The sequence below is a fragment of the Talpa occidentalis genome, unplaced genomic scaffold, assembly GCF_014898055.3.
Source record: "Talpa occidentalis isolate TD23 unplaced genomic scaffold, MPIMG_talOcc4v2.1 talOcc4.2, whole genome shotgun sequence".
Taxonomy (NCBI): Eukaryota; Metazoa; Chordata; class Mammalia; order Eulipotyphla; family Talpidae; genus Talpa; species Talpa occidentalis.
Window position 1 is genome coordinate 71,865,793 of NW_023602073.1, and position 16,863 is coordinate 71,882,655.

A 16,863-nucleotide genomic window follows, 5' to 3' on the forward strand; every position below is an offset into this window, starting at 1 on the left:
CACTTTCAAAACACAGATTTCTGTGACCCAGTCCTTGTCTGTTGTGCCTATAGTGATGTTTCTCAAAGTGCACTTCTCTGGAGCATACCATATACTTGCTAAAACTTCAGATCCCTAGCCCCACCTTAAATCAAAATTAATTGGGGTAGGCTTTATAACTCAAAAATTCAGTAACTTTCTCCATTGATACTTTTAGGCATATTAAAGTTTGAGAACCACAGATCTAGAGTATAATTATCCATCACTGACCCCTCCCATGTCCCTTATATACCTCTTTATTATGACTCCCTGTTGACAGTGACTTAAACATGGAAGAAGAAAAATACAAAGTACTAAGTGGGGACCCCTTACCTCTCATATCTCCCACCACAGTCAAGGAGCTCAGATGCTTATGGAAGGCTTGCCCCAAGTCCCGGAACTGCACTCCCTTCAACAGGACCCGGCTGGGCTCCTCTGGAAAGGACTGAACAATGAGTCTGGCCCCCAGGTCCCTTGATCCCAGCATCTTCTCACTTTTGGAATACAAACAGTTCTGCAAATTACCTAAAACACAAAATGAAGCTGGGTAGGCTCAAGATATATATCCACATGCTTCTGGAGAAATCTCCTAGTTTGAAAGGCACTGACAGCAAAAAAGGACAAACCATTACTATTTATTTCATTTAATAATCTTACTTCCTTTTTTACCGTGATTCTTTGGATTATTAATTAAAACACCCAATAACTGGGACATAATGTTGCCTTCACTCTATTATTTCCAGAAGCCCCCAAATCAATCACCTTAATTACTGTCACAAAGAAGCTGACTATAACCCACAAACTCAACCTAAATAGATGTTTATTTCAATCCAAAAGATCCCCTGGAGGGAGTGTGCAATAAAATGACCTTCTCGTGGTTGATAATTGTAGGGAAGAGATGTGAGCACTGAATGTAATCACAGCTCTTTTTTTAGTTTTAAGCTGTCCAGTTGGGTTTCTCCTTTACTTTGATGCCTTATAGTTTGAGAACTTAGCAATAATACCACTGCAAAAAGACAAAGGGTCCAGAGGATCAACTGAGAGCCCCTGCACCAAAGCTTCCTTCCCAGCCATGTCCCTGGAGAGTACAGCTAACTATGGCACAAGGCACACACTTCCTGCTAACATGAAGCATTTGGTGGTATGGAAAAAAACCTCACAATGTAGAAGAAACTGTCTCCTGAACTCATTATTTATTGACCAGAGTAATAAACCAAAGAAGTGACCAATAATACAAAATGATGTATCATTCCATGGTACATAATCTATAGTAAATTTCAGAATCCAGCCATTTTAACACCCAGAGAATGAATATATAAAAGGGAAATAAAGAAACATTTCATATTTTTGTGTGTGATCACAATTCTGACGATTGGCACAAATGATCCATGATATTTTTGAGAGGTCAGACCTTCTAGTATTGCATTGAGCTAACTCATTCCCCTGTTTCAAGCCTACACAAAGAAAGGGTGAAGGATTTTTTTTAATGAAGGTGTATAAATTTGTTTTATATTGTGAATTTTGTAATAATGTTTATGAACTGTTGTGAAATCATGGATTTTTTTTCCATCAGGAGTGAACAGATTATTAAAGATCAATACGTAGAAATGTGAGCTCACTTGCAGCATGATCAAAGGCAACGTTTGTTACAATATGGTCTGAGATTACCTGTGGGAGAATATCAGGAGAGACGGAATGGAAGACAGAATTCAGCAGAATTGTTAATGTTGGCAATCACTGAATTCTAACCCACTATATCCAAACATTTTTCAGAATGACACATTTGTGAGGTAGATGACCACAATGGTCAACTAAAGGTGTGGGGTCAAGGTCCCTCTGGCCCAACTACATCCTAACACTATACCCTAACACTATATCTCTATGGAGACATGACTCACAGCTTTGACTCCAACCCTGACACTTCTACCAGGCTCCAGGTGTCACCAGACATGTCTGCACAGATCCTGGCCTGGCATATCAGTGTCGACATACACACAAACAAATTCATGATCTCCACCTTCCCACCCAAACCTGCTCCACTTTCCATCTCAATAAATGGCCCCATCATCCATCCAGAGCTCATGCCTGGGAGTCATCCTTGACACCCACACCATCCTAGATCCAAGTTGACAAATGATGTCTTCACAACATGTGAAAGTCTCATAATCTACAGCCTGGGAAACCAAAACATAACCTACTAAACTAACCATCCCTGAAATAGATGTTTAATAGGCACATCAGTGTGATTCAGTGCCTGTTACTCTACCAGAAGATAAATTGACTTTTTCAGCCACTTACCTAAAGTACACAGTAGTTCACTCAAAATACAAACCCAAAAGTGGGGGCAGGGGAGGGAGGATCCCTACAGGTCTAGTCAGTAAGAATGTGCTGCCTATGCCAGGACTCTGGCATTAAACTGTTTTCCTGAAAATTTTAGAGAGGGTGTAGAATCAGAGTTAAGACTTCATTATAGGGCCTCCCTGGTGGCACAGCGGTTGAGCGCTGGGTTGCGAAGCTGCCCGCAGCCCCTGCAGTGCCAGTTCGATCCCCGGCTGCTCCCCGGCCACCAGAGGAGGGTCCCACATGGCGCACAGACCTCTCCTGCCACCCGCTGCTCCCCTCAGCAGTGTACTTCGGTCCTTCTGCCTGTTCTGCTCCACTCTGGCTCTGGTGAATTCTCTCACCCTCCCGTTCTTCTGACTCTACCCAGTGCTTGTATAAATAAATAAATAAATCTTAAAAAAAAAAAAAAGACTTCATTATAACTTCTAACTCGGAAATTTAATTCGATTCTCCAGATTTATTTTTTTAACCAGGATTCATTTCCCCCAGAGAAGTAATGAATTTCTCCAACGGAAAAAAAAATCTCTTTCACAAGGTTTTCGAAGGCAGGAGATGAAATGATAATTTATCAGAAGATTTTAGAAAATGACAGCACATTATGGAAATATGCAAAGGCTAAGGGCTTAGTCTCTTTGAAAGATGTCAACAATGCCACATATCACTGGACAATAAGAACATTCTCTCTCATTCTTTGGACTTCTCGACAAAATGCTGCTCTACCTTCTGAAGCAGTGACCTCCCGGCATGAAGCAAGGAGCTTTGTCCTCTCAGCAGTAAGATTGCCTCGGATGGTGATACTCCTACTCAGCAGGGCCACTGTGGCCTTTAAAATGTAGTGCTCTCCAGCCACCCAAGTCTCCGTGAAGTTGTGAGAATATCTGAGGGAAAAAAGAAAAAGACCCATCTTTTAAGGTATTACTCAAAAACTTATTAGGACTCATCAGCCACTAATTAGCATAATTCTCTACTTGGTAGGTCTATTTCTCTAGAAACTCTAAAAGAGAAGAGCATATCATGGGTACAAGTAGGTGAAATTAGAAACAAGGTGCATAGATGTTCTCAATTCATACAAGAAAAGTGTATTGAAATCTTCAAATCTTTGTAATGTTCTCATCAAAATGTCTAGCATCATTCAGTGTAAAAATAAATCATCAAAAGACAGAATGTCCAGACATCAAGATAGTTAAAAATCTCATCTTCTTCCAATTAAGGGGGACCAGGCTGATAGTCGGTACCTCAAGGGTGACCTCAGGTAGAGGTTTGCACTGCGCACAGTTTCCACAACCACAATCTCTTCCATGGCATTGACACCTTCAACACCTGCTCCACTGATGATGACAGCTTCATCCCCAGGCCGCCAGTGCACAGCATCTTCCAGAGCCAGGATTGTGTCATGGGCGGAGGCAGCTGCCCGAAGGTGGGTGACAGTTACTTCTGAGGGTGAACCTAAAGCAATCCAAGAAAAACTTGCCTCTATACATTTTAATAATTAATACAAATGTGATATCAGTCAGTCAAAGAATGCTGTGAAAGAGGAACCTAGGAAAGTTAAGTTTCAGGCTCCATAGGCACCAAGCCTTTCCTTTTTTAAAAAAAAAAAATTATTTCTGCACACAAGAGCTGGGAACAGGCCAGAGGTGCGGGGGGTGAGAGGATTCACTGGAGACAGTGGGAAAAGAATAGGCAGATTGACTGAAATACACTGATGAGGGGAGCAGCGGGCGTGACAGGAGAGGTCTGCTGCGCCATGTGGGTAGCTCTCTGGCCGGCCAGGGATCAAAGTCATGCTGCAGATGCTGCAGATTGCTTCACAGTGCTGTGCTTAACCCCTTGCACCACCAGGGAGACCCCTTTCCTTTTTTGACACTAGTTTTCTCAGCTGTCACATGGTGGCAATCAAAGAAACCCAGGACAGAGAGTAGTAGGATATGAAGAACACACTTTGGAGTCAGACTAAACTTACAATGGAGTAACAGTTGCCCAATTCCAACTATAATTCTTTGGATAATATACTTAAAAGTATTCTTCAGTTTCATCAGTAACAGAGCAGACATAACAAGGCCTTTCCCCACAGGCTTTAGGTGGATTAAATGAGATAACAATATCTATGAAGCAGGCCGATTGGACCTTACCACATAATAGCATTTTAATCTTCTCTCTAGCATCCTTACACTGTGTTTGCAGGATGAAATTTTACCATCTCTTTCTTATTTCAAATTAAAACAAATGACTCTAGACTAGACTCTGCCACATGGAAGTTCACCATGAACTTCTAATCCTAAGACTACAACTCACTTTACAAATAATGTCAGTAGAGTAAGATTCAAAATTATCTTGGAGTGGTTGTCCTAAGTCTTGATGAGTTAAATGACCCCTTCTAGATACCTGTACACCCATGTTCACTGCACCATTATTTACAATAGCCAAGAGCTGGAAATAACCTAAGTGCCCATCAATAGGCAAGTGGATAAAGAAGATATAGTGCATATACACAAAGGAACACTACTAATTTTTTTAAAAAGATGAAATCTTGATATCCAAAACAACAGCCTAAATGATTATGCTTAGTGAAATAAGTCAGATGAAGATAAACACTATCTTTCACTCACATGTGGCAAATAACCAAAACAAAGTGAATTAAGTAAAAGAAATATAAATTTTCAGACTATAAAATCAAATGAGTACTTATCAGAAGGAAAGGGGGAAGGTGGGTAGGAAAATGGTAAAAGAGGCCAATTATGTGGTGAAGGATAAAAATTGGACTGTTAGTAGTGACCATCTATATAGATGGTCCCATGAAACTGATGACATGTTATAATGCAATATTACTTCCATTACAAATTAGTTTCAAGGGGCCTCCCTAGTGGCTCAAGGGGTTAAGCACAGTACTATGAAGCTATCCATAGCCTATGCAGGATGAGTTCGATCCCCAGCCAGCCAGGGAGCAACCCACATGGGCACAACAGACCTCTCCTGCCCCCCTGCTGCTCCCCTCAGCAGTGTATTTCAGTCAGTCTGCCCGTTCTGTTCCCCACTCTGTCTCTGAATCCTCTCACCCCCTATACCTCGGGCCTGTACCCCAGTTCTTGTATGCATAAATAAATAAATCTTTAAAAAAATAGTTTTAAATGATCTATTCAAAGTCTAAAACTGAGTGTATCCAGGAGAGAATTGCTTGGGAAAATCAAAGAAGGGGAGTCTTAGACCCTAGACCTCTTGCTCTGTATTGGGTACCAGCGCATCCATCTGATCCTCCCTATACTAGCACGCAACTCCTTAACTATCAGAGATTCAAGAAGGCCATCTGTCTTGCAATTTGTGCTGATCTTTCCAGCAAGGGTCAAGACAAAGATTTTTTCAAGGCATTTTCTGAAGCAGTACTTCAGAAAACACATGGGTCACTCCCAACTCCTTCTTCTTTCCTCAGTACATTTCCTCCCTCCTTTGTAATAGATCATAATTTACCTTTAGCCCACAGCAACTTACTGTCCTCCCTTGTTGCACTAAAGTAAAGTAATAATACTTGAATCTCTAACTACAGAGGTGGCCGGCAATAAATCATTTTCAAATTATTTTAAACTTTCCTCTTTATTTGTCTCTGTGGGTGTATGGAACTTCTACCAATAATGTTGTTCTAGGTTTAGAAAGGTCTCTGGGTTAATGATATAATTTCTGAAGTTCACTTGGGCTATAATTTTATCCTAAAGAAATTCACAGAGTTCAAAATTTCTAATTATAGGGCAGGTGAAAATTAAGACATAAATCATCCCCAAAGAAAATAATTTTAATTTTATTCCTTGTTTGTATGTTTTAACCTTTGGGAACAATAAAATGAAATAAAGTTTATTTATATGTATATGCATTTATCTGTGTATCTCCTAATTCTGCCTATGATATCCGCATAGACATATATTCCCTATCAAGCACAGAAAAATGTTTATCAAAGACAAGATGCTATGAAACTGAGATCAATTGTTGACAAATTCAATCAATAAGCAACAAATACCTCCTGTGCACCAACACACAGGTACAATTGGCTGAACCATGAGTAGTAACACAAAAATATTTTTCAACCAGTCATCTTTTAAACAATAGTCAGATTGAATTGAAAAAGTAAGAGAATCTTTGAAGTGAATTTTTAACTAACATAAACATGTCTTTTCTACTGTCAACACAGTAAAAGTCTCTTCTTATTCCTTCTCATTGCAAAAACATCATGTCTATGTGTATGATTAAAATATCAAGTCTGGGCCTCCCCTGGTGGTGCAGGTGGTTGAGTGCCGCGCTGTGAAGCTGTCTGCAGCCTCTGCAGTGCCAGTTCAATCCCGGCCGGCCGGCAAGGGTCCCACATGGTGGGGCAGACCTCTCCTGCCTCACCCGCTGCTCCTCTCAGCAGTGTATTTCATCAGTCTGCCTGTTCTGTTCCCCGCTCTGTCTCTGGTGAATCCTCTCACCCTCCCGCGCATCTGGCCTGTACCCCAGTTCTTGTATAAAAAATAAATAAATAAATCTTTAAAAAAAAATCAAGTCTGGATGTTTCCCTTGTGCCAGTCTCACATTTCCAGTTAAGTAGTGGACACTGATCAATGGTTAAGCTACCATTATCACAAACTCAAAACTCAAAATAATTGTAATAATCATCGTAGCAAGATTCTAAGAGCTCTTCTGATCATCACCCCTTAATCTTTTTCTCAAACTCTGTAAAGTCATCTGCATTACATCCCTTCTTTTTTCAAGAATGTGCATTGTCTCCCTACAGTACTCAGTAACAAAGCACCAAATTCCCCTCCAGATATTCAAGGCTCTCTACAATCTGACCCTCATTTATGGTCTCCTAGTAAGCTGCCTATTCCAGCAGGCCTGGTCTCTTTACCTCTTCTCATAAACAAGGTTGTTCCTACCTTTATCCTTTATCCATCTGCCTCTCCCACCTCTGTGCCTGGCCTTCTTTGCCTTCCCTTTCTTTCAAGCACAGCTTAAGTCCCTCCTCTTCCATTGTATTTCAGGAAAATCAGCTCAGGCTTATCTCCACTCCCCTCCTCCTACAGACCTTGTAGAAACATGGGTTCTTTTTTGAGTAAAAGTTCTATGTGTGCCTGGGATTGAGGCATGCTCTAGAATGTCTAATTCATTTGTGAAATCTTTGAGTTGCCATGCATGCAAAAGAAACTGACACAAAGGATAAAATGGGAAGAAAAAAGGTTGACAGGGAAGGCACACAGTCTGTCTCAGGCATAGACCCTCCCTTCTGCCCACATGGGTCCATGACTGAAGTTGAAAAACGAACTGAAGGAACTCCCCAGACAGCTTATGTCCGTGAGCATCCTCTGCCTGAGACTCACTAACTCACTGCTTCTTTCCTCAGATGATGTTCCACTCAATTCCTTGGAGAAGTCTTTGAGAGCTGTCAAACTCTGCATTAAAATCTTCACATCCACATCACCACACCCCTCTCAATTCTAGTGCTTAACACATTTCATTTGTCCTTGATTATTGTGATATTTATTCTTGCATTAAACATGACAAAGCACTCTACCTTTGTTCACCATCATAGAATCAATGCCTATCATAGAGTCTAGCATATGAGGTGCTCCATAAATACGTACCAAATGAGGAAAGTCATGAATGAGACAGAGAAGCAAGCATCCTAAAGTTTTGGTGTCCAGGTGATCCAGTGAGACTCTGAGTTGCTGATAGAGGGGGTGGTTACCACCCTTCATCATGGAACACAACATACTCCTGCACCTGAGCATTTGACCCCCTGGGCAACAATGAAATCCTGCACCCATGTGCTCAATATGCTAGCAGCTACCAGCAACAGAGACAGAGATGAGTCAGCCTAAGCACCTTCCTGAAGAGAGGACAGTGACCAAAAAAAAAAACAAAAATAGGAGGAAAGTGCACGAAAGATGTCTCCTCATGACTGGCAGCCAGGTTAGTTGATGAACTCATGTGAATTTTGTCATGAGAACACCATCACAAGCAGGCAGGAATATTGAATAGAGCCAGGTGTGCTGTAAGTGTTGGGGTGGAAGGAAACAGGCAATAGGCTAAGCAGGCCCAGAAAAGCCTGGGGACACTGAAGTATGTATTTCAGTGCTTAATTATTTTGCAGTTATTACAATACCCATGTCTTACCTCAACACCTAAACAGCACCTCAAAAGCAAGGCCACTGACTTACGTCTCTTTTATATATATTGTCACAATTCTGGATACAGAAATGGGCTCATCAATAGCATTCAGATCAGAGGGATTTAAAGTAACTATTTTGAATATTGCCTCTGGACTATCACTTGAAAACCCCATCAGATATACTCCTTCATGAACATGTAACATCCAATATGCAAAAAAGCAGAATAGCAACACACTAAGAAATTAGAGAAAAAAAAAAACTTAAATAGTTTTACTCAGAAATAAAAAGTTTGGGGGCCTCCCCAGTGGCGCAGCGGTTGAGCGCTGGGTTGCGAAGCTGTCTGCAGCCTCGGCAGCGCCGGTTCGATCCCCGGCTGCTCCCCGGCCACCAAAGGAGGGTCCCACATGGCGCGCAGACCTCTCCTGCCGCCCGCTGCTCCCCTCAGCAGTGTCCTTCGGTCCTTCTGCCTGCTCTGCTCCCCGCTCTGGCTCTGGTGAATTCTCTCGCCCTCCTGCGCTTCTGACTGTACCCAGTGCTTGCATAAATAAATAAATAAATAAATAAATCTTTAAAAAAAAAAAAAAAGAAAAGAAATAAAAAGTTTGTTTTTTGTTTTACTTTTTTTTCCTTTTAACAGATTGTACAGATGAGGAAACTAAGATGTTTCAAGGACAAGATTACAAGGTAATGTGGTGTCAGCACCAAGTCGAGTCTTCTGAAGCCAAAGAACTGAACACGTAACGGAATCGCTGGTCTCTGAAAATAAATGCAAGTTGACTGTACCCAGTCACTTTGATACTTGAAAAATTACAGCCCTTATTTCATAAATGTCATGTAAGTGTTGCATGGTGTGGGCTGGTCAACTTCTCTGGTGAAGAAAGCATTGCACATATTTCAAACGTGAGTCATTTCACTTCACAAAACTCTTAAGAAACCCAGATTGGGTGACGCCCTTCCTTTTGCTACCACAAGTCAGAAAACATAAAAACACAGTTTAATAAGCTCAATAATTTATGAATATACTTAAATGAAAAAGGGCCATGCTCTTCACTTGTAATTTAATGCAATGTTTAACCACTTTGGGCTTTCAACATTGACCTGTTAACCAACAAACTACTCATTTACTCCCACTAATGACTTCTACTCATAATTGTATTTCCTACAAATTATTGTTCAAGCATTTCAGTGCCATTCATCCATAATTACACAGTCCCAGAGAACCATCTTACCAAACGGGCATGGAAAGAAAGAAAATAATTTTTGTGGGTTAACACACTTTAAAATCAGTGTTTATCTTGTAGGACTTCAGCATTTATTCCAAGTGAATAATGGCCAAGATCTTTCCAAATCATTTAGGAAAGGGGGGGGAGGAAAGAAAAATCATTTCATTAAAATAAATTTTACATCTTAATAATAGAAATATAAGGAAACTCACAGAAGAGCTAGAAACAAATACTGCCCCTTTATTTCTGAATGCAGCTTCACCATTACCCAAAACCCAACAAGAATGCTACCTTCCCTTTTATGTAGATGAACATTTGTCAAGCACTGGGAAGAAGACACAGACAGCAGAGTCCTGTCCTCCAGGGACTGTCCTTCATGACCAGTGCAGGAAATTGACCCACAAATGCACCAAGTTAAGTACACCCAGCAGACATGGAGCACCTCACTCAAACGAAGGGAGTAGTTGCTTCCAGAAATACTTCCCAGAAGAGGGAACAATTGACTGGGTCTTAAAAGATAAGCCAGATTGCAAAATAGCCAGAGAACTCTAGGCAAAGGCTGTAGTGTTTTGTTTTGCTCTTTTGTAATTATTATAAATTTCTGGACACCCTGCCCAGAATCTCTGTTTGAGCCCTGTTCCCTACTATTCATTTTGTCCTTCCACCAGGAGAAGTTAGGGTGTAGAGCAGCAGGATATGGGTATTGAGAGGGAAGTGATAGAGAGAGAAACCTGCCCTTCTACTACTTCTTATTCTCCCCATTTTTTCCACTAGCACCTGGCCCAAATTCTGTGGTTATTATATACTATCCTGAACAGCACTAAAAGGTGAAGGGTAATTAGAGGGACTAGAGAAAGACTGAGTAGGCCACCCTGCATTTCTGTGCACCAGAACCCCCACTGTGCCAGAAGCGGGCCACTGAGCCACAGAAGTCACCTTCAGGGTAGAGGGACTGAAAGTATGCTGTTACTAGTACTCAAAAAATAAAAACAAAAAAATTGAGATAATAAAGTCCAAATGAAGAGAACTGTGTCTACTACATCTCATGTTGAAAATGGACATACTTCTTCATATGATTAGTCGTTTATACAGTGGTCAGCTGATGTATTCCCATTAGCATTAGACAGCAAGAAGATTTAGGTAAAGCAGAGTTTTGAGGGCTCATCTTGGTCCTTAACCACAAGGAGAAAAATATATTCCAAGCTCCAAACAACCAACTTTCAAGGGAATGCTTTGAACCCAAACCATTTGTGACTTGGAGGCAATCCAATTTACTATACTTCAGAAGAGAAAGTGTGGCATTAGCATTAATATAAAACTATCTGGCAGACGAAAGAGGGGGAATAGGGGCATTTTTCACATACCATTTCCCTCTACCCCTGAGAACCACTGGCTGTGACATTTCCCTTGGATGAAGACAAAACCTGGCAAGGGATCCTGCACATGCTTGGCTGTCTGTGTGCACCGAGTCTTCTGCACCATGACTGGCTAATCTCTGGTGGTCTTGACTTAGCAGGGAACATGTGCCTGCAGGATGGGGAAGGCACAGCAGAGCAATCTCTAAATGTGCAAATCAGCTGGCTGCACCCACAGCTGATGAGCAAACATTTCCACACTGTGATAAAAAGAGAATTGGGCACAGAGTCTTCCAACGCTAAATCTACCACTCTTTTGGCACAAAGGTTTAGACAAAGGCTGACAAGGTGATTTGGATGGTGCAGTGAGCCATACTGTGAACACCTTTTCTAGGAGCATAAGAGGAAGGGAAACTTTTGTTTCTATGCTTTATTTGTAGCTCCCTCGATTAAAAATAAGTGACTGAGAAGAATCAAAAGATAAACTTTAAAATACACAGGAAATAATACACTGTAAGTTAATTGGAAACATCTGGAACACAGTTCCTTCCTCCCATGGGAATTTTAGGTCAATTCAACATTGCCATTCTGAAGTCCTATAGAAATGTAGTGAAGTCTTTTATTAGCGTTATAAAACCCACTTAGTCAGAGTTGAAGGCCCCAGTAGCATGTCTAATGCCATTTCTATTTATTGTCAAATATACACACATATGTACATAAATGTGTGTATACATATGTGTGTGCATGTGTGTATATATATACTTCTAGCCAGGTAATCACTTTAATAATCATCTTATGGTTTACAGTTTAGAATGGAGGTGACAGTAAGGAGAGAAAAGGCTGTTATTGCTCAACAATTTCTTTTTAGAAAAGCAATAAATATATAATGTTCAAAAGAAAAACAGATAGAGGTTAAAAAGACAATAAAATCCCCACAATCTTAATATAGGAGATAATAGGTATATTTCTTTTCCTCTTTTTTCTATGTTCAGATGTAAGCAAACATAATCCTGTACATACCACTTTTGTAAATTATCTCACATAGTAAGAACATCTTTCAGTTATATATTACTTAATAACATGGTATCATAGTATTCCACTTTCAAAATGTTTTTTTATTCATATTCAGGTTTTTTCCTAATACTCTGCTCTCATAAACAATGCAGATGTTTGTGAGAATCGAACACAATCTTATGCACACTCATGATCATGTCCTTAGAATAAATTCCTAGAAGTGGCATTATATATCAAGGCATGTACCTGCTTTATACCTTTTGATGTAATTACCAACTTCTCTTACAGGAAGATTGCATGTGCTTCTATTCCATATTAGTGGGCCTTCTCATCTACAGAGTACCAACTGCCAGTTCCTCAAAATTCTCTATGCTTTTTAATATTGGTATATTTGCTTGTTCAAAGGAAAAAACTGTTTTTGTTGTTATTAGTGCTTTTCTGATTACTAACAAGAAGGTAGGAGAAACTCATAAAAACAAAAAAGAATCTCTCCCTCACCGAGAACACAGGAGAAACTCCCACCTTCATTGCATACATTCATATTGACCGATTCGTTCAAATTATAGTGCTATGTCTATCCATATATTTTGCTAGACTATAAATTTCTTCTAAAAAGTTCTTCATTTATAAAAGACATTAATCTGTATCTGAATCAAATAAGAATATAGTACATCATAAAGGTAACATTTAAATTTCCCTGGGAGATGATGCTATATCAGTTGCCTATTGCCATTGAAAAAAAAGGTTACCACTCTTTTTTTTTTTTTTTTTGATTTATTTATTATTTATTTATACAAGCACTGGGTACAGTCAGAAGCGCGGGAGGGTGAGAGAATTCACCAGAGCCAGAGCGGGGAGCAGAGCAGGCAGAAGGACCAAAGTACACTGCTGAGGGGAGCAGCGGGCGGCAGGAGAGGTCTGCGCGCCATGTGGGACCCTCCTCTGGTGGCCGGGGAGCAGCCGGGGATCGAACCGGCGCTGCAGAGGCTGCAGGCACCTTCGCAGCCCAGCGCTCAACCGCTCCACCACCAGGGAGGCCCAAAAGGTTACCACTCTTGTCTAAAAAGTACCCTAATATATTATCTTACAGTTCTCGAGGTTAGAATTCCAACATTAACATCAATAGGGCTACTCCTTCTAGGGTTCAAAAGAAAAGCTGTTCCCTTGGCCTTTTCAGCTTTTGGTGGCTTCCTGTATTTCTTAGCTCCTGGTCTCTAACCCCTCCTTCATCTTCAAAGCACAGCACCCCTATCCCTACCCCTATTCTCACATCCCCTGCCCTCTAACTCCTCTTGTTTCCCTCTTGCTCCTCCTCTCCTCTGATAGGGACCAATGGGGTTACACTGAGTCTATCTGAGTAATGCAAAACAATCTCCTCCATTTCAAGATCATTAATCACAGCAGCAAGTACCTTTTGCCAAATAAGGTAAACATTGCCACTTCTAGAAATTGGGACATGAGCATTTTGGGGGGTAATTTTTTAGCCTAGCACAACTGTGTTATTGATAGAGTTGAAAAAACTGATTAGCTATTTTATAAAAAATAATCACTTTGTATACTATACCATCATAAATTCTAGATGAATTCAAAGAGGGGTTGGCATACATTTTCTGCAAAGAGCCAGACAGTAAATAATTTTGGATTTGAAGGTGAGGCAGACTGTTGCAACTACCCAACTCTGTCACAGCAGCTTGAAGCAGCAAAGATAATACCATAACAAACCAACATGGCTATGCTTCAATAAAATTCACAAAAATGGGCAGAGGGCCAGAATTGGTCCATGGCTGATAGTTTGCTGACTCTGGGTTAAAGACACTAATGTGAATAAATGAGAGAGAAATGATAAAAGTTCCAGGAAACCAGAGGTAAATTTTACAGTCTTTTTATAGAAGAATTTTCTAAACCTGAAATCAAAAGCAAAAACCATAAAGGAAAATATTTGTATTTTGCCAACACAGAGATCAGAAAATGCCACAGAAATACTGAAAGGTAAATAATAAACTGGGCAAGAAATAGGTTCATCACTCCTCTATGAATAAGGTTGCAAAAGGAGCCCTAAGGAATAAATCCCACTTGGGATCCCAAAATGACTCAAAAAAAAAATTATAATTGAGAAAACTGTTGCAGAAACCTGGAACCAGTATTTTCTGTTTGTCTTTCTCACACAAGTAAACACCTACATGTGTGCAAAACAAAAGCAAGCCCATGTGCGTGTTGAACCTATAAAGAGGATGGAATGAATATTAGTTACCTCCCCTTCTGGGCCCCAGTTTCATCATCTGTAAGATGAAAGCAATAATCCCAGACTTTCCTACTTCACAGAGTTGTTGTGAGAGTTAAAGGAAAGAATGGAAGCAGCTTTGAAAATTATAAAGTGCCAGGATCTAGGTAAAATCCAATTTTAACAAATACTGAATATAATAGCAATTCAATGATACTCTTTCTCCATGACCAGGCTGAAAGCAATACTATTAATAGTATGGCTTTGATGAAACATATGGGAGAATTCTCTTTGAAGGAAAGCTCCTGTCTATGTAGCATTCCATTTACTTAGTAAAGGTGAGCTTCCTTTGGTACTCAAAAATGTGAAAAGTGTAAAATCAAGGGTATATTAACTATTTAATAAACTCAAAGAAAATTGCTGAGACTGGAGCACACACACAGGGATGGGGGATGGGTGAAGGCTGCAAAGTGAGGCAGGAGGTGTAGCCAGGGGCTACACCCACTGGGCACTGTAGTTGTGCCAGAAACTTTGCACTCTCCTCTCAGAACAACAGAAGGCACTGAAGAGTTTTGAGCAGCAGCATGATATGGATAGATCTGTATTTTTGAAAGATCGCCATGGCTCCAAGGTAAACAATGAATCAGAGAAAGACAAATGTCGCAACTAAAAAATAAACCAGGATGCTTAAACAATGGTTCAGGATCAAGTTGACGGTATCATGTCAGGTGATAGCAATGGAACTGAAGAGACATAAAATGGCCCATGAGTTACCCAGGAATTAAAATCAAGACTAGGTGATGCTTGTCATCAGGGAAATGCAAATCAAAACTATAATGAGATACCATCTTACACCAGTGAGAATGGCACATATTAAAAAAAACTAGCAACAACAAATGTTGGCAAGGGTGTGGAGAAAAAGGAACTCTTCTGCACTGTTGGTGGGAGTGCAAACTGGTCCAACCACTATGGAGAGCTGTGTGGAGATTTCTGGACCTACTAAACATAGAGCTTCCATATGATCCAGCAATTCCACTCCTAGGTATTTACCCAAAGGACACAGAAACATCAATTCCAAGGAACACCTGCACCCCTATGTTTATAGCAGCACTGTTTACAATAGCTAAGCTTTGGAAACAACCCAAATGCCCAAAAATAGATGACTGGATCAAGAAGATGTGGTACATATATACCATGGAATATTACTCAGCATTCAAAAAAGATAAACACATGCAATTTGCAGCAACATGGATGGCGCTGGAAGGGATCATGCTCAGTGAAATAAGCCAAAAAGAAAAAGAAAAATACCGGATGGTCTCACTCATAGCAGGAATCTAGAAAACTAAAATAAGGGACCAGGAAAATGAATAACTATAAGAAAGTGAAAATCAAAATCAACAAAAAACTATGAACCAGAGACACTTTTAGGGGGGCGGGAGGGGAGGGATTGGGGTCAGAATGGGGGGGCTGCAATTGTATGGGGAATATAAAAATAAAATTTATTATTTAAAAAAAAAAAAGACTTGGTGATGGATACAATATGAAGAAACAGGATAGAAAGGGTGCTAAGAATGACGACCAGGTTTTTTGCCGATGGATTACTAGAAACAAAACCAACACCATCCTTCTCACAATAATAATAAAGCCGCTTGTCCAATAAAAATTGTAAACATACAATATTAATAATAACATTATTGAGTAGTGTATCAATGTCTTTCACTGTGCTAAGTGCTCTACATGTTTTATATCATTTAAACCACATAACACCACCATAAAATGAGTTTTGCTATGACCTCCCAGGGAAAAGGGTCCAGGAAGCAGCTCCCTGGAATCTGCCCCATAACCTGGAAAGGTCTGATGTAGGTGGACCTGATTGGCCTTCCCACAAGCACCAGGGCCAGCCGCATGACTAGCTATGCTGGACTTACCTTCCCTCAAGTGGAAAGTCCCCCATGTCACAAGTAGCTTTAGGGGTGAGGATGGGAAGAAATTCGCTTCATAGCTTGTTCAAGAATGAGCCACCTGACACATCATTGTGCATTAGAAGTTCCCCCTTTGACTTTGGACCAAGTCCTAATATTCACTATTAATGCTTTGCTGACCATGGCCCCGTATGTACACACTTAAACAAGAGTGGCCAGTCCAGACCAAGATTCATGTAGTCATGGATCTCCTAACTAAAAACCACCTTAAAATCAACTCCATTCTTTTGATAGCACTTTCTAGGCATAATCAAATCTGGAAAATAATATAATTTTATTACCTATTTTTAAGTCTAAATTTTCTATTAGTTGTGTTTCTATTCATTGCAGCTTGGGTTTTTTGCTTAGCAAAGTAATGGATTGGGCTTTTTCTTCTAGTCAAAGTCAGTGTAGACTCTCCAGGGAAACTTTATTGATTTGCAATTCCAAATTAGTAAAAATAATAAAATTGTTAGAGTGAACAAGCTGTTGTTTTTACCTGCCCAATCTCTTATTCTGGTTAGATAATACACCTCTAAGGTTGAAAACACTCTCTCCTTCACTCAGAACAGGTACTTGGAATTGAGAGCCCAC

At 40.2% G+C, this 16,863-nt stretch overlaps 1 protein-coding gene across 3 annotated transcripts in view; it reads right to left on the reverse strand.

The window, feature by feature from the left end:
* Positions 1–16,863, reverse strand: part of PKHD1 (PKHD1 ciliary IPT domain containing fibrocystin/polyductin) — a 445,188-nt gene that overhangs the window by 267,654 nt on the left and 160,671 nt on the right. For all 3 annotated transcript variants that reach the window (XM_054698860.1, XM_037519857.2, XM_054698859.1), the window contains exons 39-41: positions 3,597–3,807; positions 3,082–3,239; positions 352–543 (exon numbers count right to left, since the gene is read on the reverse strand). In XM_054698860.1, coding sequence (XP_054554835.1) covers positions 352–543; positions 3,082–3,239; positions 3,597–3,807 — 561 coding nt within the window. The remainder of the gene's footprint in view (positions 1–351; positions 544–3,081; positions 3,240–3,596; positions 3,808–16,863) is intronic.